At 26.0% G+C, this 4,844-nt stretch overlaps 1 protein-coding gene across 2 annotated transcripts; it reads right to left on the bottom strand.

The window, feature by feature from the left end:
* Positions 1–484: 484 nt before the first annotated feature.
* LOC136088678 (uncharacterized) lies at positions 485–4,472 on the bottom strand. 2 transcript variants are annotated; one of them, XM_065813027.1, is made up of 5 exons: positions 4,237–4,450; positions 2,859–3,915; positions 2,472–2,592; positions 710–766; positions 485–625 (listed from the first exon to the last, which is right to left on the bottom strand). In XM_065813027.1, exons 1-4 carry the CDS (start codon positions 4,256–4,258, stop codon positions 743–745), a joined length of 1,224 nt encoding a protein of 407 aa, XP_065669099.1. In that variant the 5' UTR covers positions 4,259–4,450; the 3' UTR covers positions 485–625; positions 710–742. The 2 variants fall into 2 exon arrangements, 1 of the variants encoding a protein (XP_065669099.1); XR_010642392.1 differs by lacking the exon at positions 2,472–2,592 and having other exon boundaries at positions 4,237–4,472.
* Between the last annotated feature and the right edge of the window lie 372 nt (positions 4,473–4,844).

Raw genomic sequence — 4,844 nt, 5'->3', positions numbered from 1 at the left:
CCGAGTACTTACTAGGAACTTAGTAGGATTAGCAGGTTTTAATAGGAAACTTAGTAGGATTAGCAAGTTTTAGTAGGAAACTTAGTAGGATTAGCAAGTTTTTAGTAGGAAACCTAGTAGGATTAGCAAGTTTTTACTCGGAACTTAGTAGTATTACTAGGGTTTTTACTTGGAACTTTGTAGGTACTTAACAGGATTAGTAGGTTTTTTTTCTCGGTTAAGTATTACTTTCTAGTTTTAGTTAATAGTTTTTTTAGTTAAATTCATATTTCTATTAGGGTTTTATTTAATTATTTGAGTTTTAAAGATTTCATAGATATATTAGTAGGCTTATTTTTCAAGAAATACACGAGTTTAAGTAAAAATAATAATTTTTACTTAAACACAGATTCTTCTTGAAAATATAATCCTTATAATATAACTTAACTAGTCGCTAAGCAATAAGGACGCTTATTTATAAAACAATAATAAAAATAACAAATAATTAAGTGTTAGATTGTTTAACTAGAACATTTAAAAAAATACAATAAACAGCGATGGTCAGTTCTTTTGGTAATTTCGCAGGTGCCAGTGGAATAATTGCACCCATAAGATTTTTCTTAATCTTTTACGACCATAACTGTAGCTATAACGTAATTTATAAAAATATTAATGTTATTCAACAACATAATATCATATATTTTATAACAAAAAAGCATATTTAACTTACCATAAATTTAGAACGATGAAAAAACTTTCATTATCATTGTTTCAAAGCTATTATAATCTAAAATTTCAAAATAAAAGTGTATGAAAATATGAAACTAAGTTAAATTAAAAAAATTTAAATAAGCCTCGTGTGTGTATATACACACACACACACACACACACACACACACACACACACACACACACACACACACACACACACACACACACACACACACACACAGATATATATATATATAAATAAATATATATATATATATATATATATATATATATATATATATATATATATATATATGTATATATACACATATTATTTTTATATACATATAAAAAAAGGAAAATTTACAGTTGACGGAAAACAATTAATAATTGTATCTAAAATATGAATATTTAATTAATTTAATAGATATTATTCGTATCCACCTGTTATCCGCGATAACAGGTGGATACGATTTCTTTTCTCTTAACAAATTTATTTAATTCTTAAAAGAAGCACTACATAAAGTCAAAATGGTACAAAAAGAAATCTGATTTAGATCATTGTTAACAACAAACTTTGTCGCCATTATGAATTAAGTTTGATGTTTCATTAATTAATTGATTGCAAACAGAATCCTAAATAACAACTTCTAATAAAAAGAATATTGTAAAGTAAATATATAATAATACAAAAAAACATAATACAATTTCAAACTTTAAAAAATAGAAATAAAACCTAATCATGTTCATAATTATGAAAATTAAAAAAATTTCTTTGTTTTTTTTACAAGAGCGTAGTGAGTAAATTTGCTTGAATCAAAAACAGCTAATCCACACTTTTTCAACAATAAATAAGGAGATATTTTTGACAAAACATGCTTGATTTTGATAGGAATATTAAAAGAATCCATATGACGATGAAACTTACTTACATTTTTATACAATCGACATATACACAAGATTTGTCTTTGGTTATATGCAATAAACAAAATTTTCACAATCACATTAAAATCTATTAAATATGCATAATATGAAGCTGATTTTAATTTTTTACCATAATGATAAGCATGAAAAGTTCTATCAGCAACTCTAAAACGGTTATAAAACTGATAAAGATTTAGGTCAACATTTAAATCATTCATATCCATATTCCGCAACTTATCTGATATATTTTGTGCTGCATCTAACACAAAAGGATTCAAAGAAAAAGTATTTAAGTGGTCTTCCGTCTGAAATCTAATAAATTTTTCATCCATTTGCCTTCCATGGCCTTTAGTTCCTGTAACAGACCTCTTTAGTTGGCGATTTACATTTTCAAACACCATAGCAGACGTTGCTGTAAGAGGTCCAAAATTTTTTACCTGGTCAGAGAGATGTGCTAATGCATGGAAAGTGAATGTGCGAATACCTTCACCGAAATAGGAGCATAATGCCTTTTGAAATAAATAAATTAGTTGCTGACAAGCATCAATATCATTTGATGAAACAATTTCATTGGATAATGTATAAATAGATGTTGAAAGCATTAAATAAAGAGAACAAATTTCAGCATTACCAAGTTTGTAAAACACAAATGGCCCATAATACAATAGAAAATACTTGTGCTCTTGAGCTTTCCACTTAACAAGTTCATTATTCAAATTTTTTGGCTTCCGTCAAAAAAAATGTGGCAATTTTATGGAGTCTATTATATTAGATAACTTTGGAATATTTACTAATTTTTTGGAAACACTAAAGTTTAAAATTGTTTTAGCAATTCCTATATAAATTAAATGCATTACATCAAGAGGTGCACAAATAGGCAGTGAAATCAAATCTGTTAAAGCTGTCTTTCTCTTAACACCAAAAACAGGATTTTCTTCAGTTGCATGTATACAGTGATCTGCATCGGTTGCATTATTTCTAAGAATAAATATTTTTTTATTAGGAAAAAGAATTTTGTGGTTAACTTTGATATAAGAAAATTCCACCACAAGATGCCTTCAATTAAACATAAACTGCATCCAAATCTAAAAAAATAAGCTCAAATACACCTGCTAATTTTTTTTGTTTAAAAGAAAAATTAACCAAATTATATATATATATATATATATATATATATATATATATATATATATATATATATATATATATATATATATATATATATATAACAAAAATAAACTTACTTTGCATTAAAATTCTGAATGTTACATATGCTACTTTTTGCAGGCAGGTCAGCAACCAAAGCAACAATCTTACATCTTAGGTGAAAAGGATCTATGTATACACCTTTGGAAATACAATTGGTAAGGATAGGAAGAAATTGCGACCAGTTTGGTTTAGAAAAATGACCAATGTACAGACCAACTAATACAATATTATGGAGTTTTCTACGTTTACTTGGAGAGATATTTAAGAAAGATAAAAGTAAAGGCCAAACTGACGTTTTACGTGATAAAATTGGTGTCAGGCCATCTGTATTTAAAAGAAAGTAAAGAATATTTGGCTGAATTATTGGAAATTGTGTTCCATCACTTATATCACAAAATAATGAATCTTGGTGAATGCATTTTACCAGAGTTTGACTATTAGGGTTGTTCTTTAATAGATTGGAGATCTGTTCTTGATAGGGAAGAACATAAATAATTCCTCCATCAACATCATGCGAGTCAATTAGTATATCTGAAAAATCTTTGTTATACTGATAGTATGAAGGGCACTTATTAGGAATTGGTAAAATATTTGAAATAAGTTTAAATATATCACCAACAGCCGCACTTGATAACTGATGTTTTGTAGCTAAAGTAGAAATTTGATTTTTTAAACTAATTGTTGATACCATAGCATTTTCATATAGATCTTCAAATGATGTATTTGTAGATGAGGTTTCGTTATAAATAGTGGTAAATGAAAAATCGTTACTTTTTTCTAAATTTATAGGAGATGATGTCCAAATTGGTTGTTGTTTTAAAAAAAGAGAATCATTGTCAACATTTCCAGAAAAATTAGGCTCTAAATCATTAAAAGATATCTGATTAGATTGATCTGGAGAACCTTCATTGGAACTCAAAATTGAAGAATTCAAATCATCATTAGATATATTTGGACTAGAAAAACTGTCATTCAAACAACACGAGCAATTTGAAGAAACTGAGTTAGATGAAGAAGATTGGTTGGATTTAAACCTTGGTTTTACTGGCATTTTTTTCTTTCCCATATACTTTCTTTTATTAACATAGGCACCTAAAATATGATCAAATCCAATATATATCAAATGTACATACATACATACATACACACACACACATATATATATCCACTGTACAAATAGCATGGCAACAAAAACTTTTAAAACATACTTTTGTGTATAAAACTAAATTTAAAATCAATCTCTTTATATCGTTGTTTTATTAAACGATTAATTATATTATCACGTTTTTATATAACTATTTAATTCATAAATAACTTAATTATATAATCTATATATTTATGTAATTTAAAAACACTTTACATTTATTATGTAACAATGAAAAAAAAACATCACTTTAATAAAAAATCTGTTACCTGATGTCGACTGTCTATGCATTTTATAAATAAAATAATTTTGTTTCTAAAATAAATGCTACATGAATAAAAAAGATAATTAAAAATACCATATAATGATTTTAAATAACCAATTAACTGACATAGTCTAGACTTTTTTTTGAAAAATGTATATTATGGAAATCATATATACATAACATTATATTAATAAATATTCATAGACATGTTCATGTCAAAATATGTAAAAGTGTACATTAAACTTTTCTATGAAAAAATAGTTTTGTTGATTTATTGCTTATTCAAGGTTTAGAAAAAAATTACAGTAAGAAATATTTAAAAAAAGAATTTTTGAAATTTTATATATAACAATATATTTTATATATTAAATATATATAAAGAAAATTTGAAATATTTTGAATAAATTAAAATAGTTAAACATCCTCTACACTACTAATTTACGTTTGCGATTACCCTTTCTTAAATCAAGTCCAAGAGCATTTACAGCAGCAATTGCAGTAGTTACGTCTTGATCATCCTGAAAGCGTCCTTTAACAGCATTTTTAAACATATCAGAGCGACATGGCGATAAACTTGGTCTACCTGACTCACATTGCTTAAACAGAATACGA

The sequence above is a fragment of the Hydra vulgaris genome, chromosome 12, assembly GCF_038396675.1.
Source record: "Hydra vulgaris chromosome 12, alternate assembly HydraT2T_AEP".
NCBI lineage: Eukaryota > Metazoa > Cnidaria > Hydrozoa > Anthoathecata > Hydridae > Hydra > Hydra vulgaris.
This window is presented reverse-complemented; position numbering and strand designations above follow the sequence as displayed.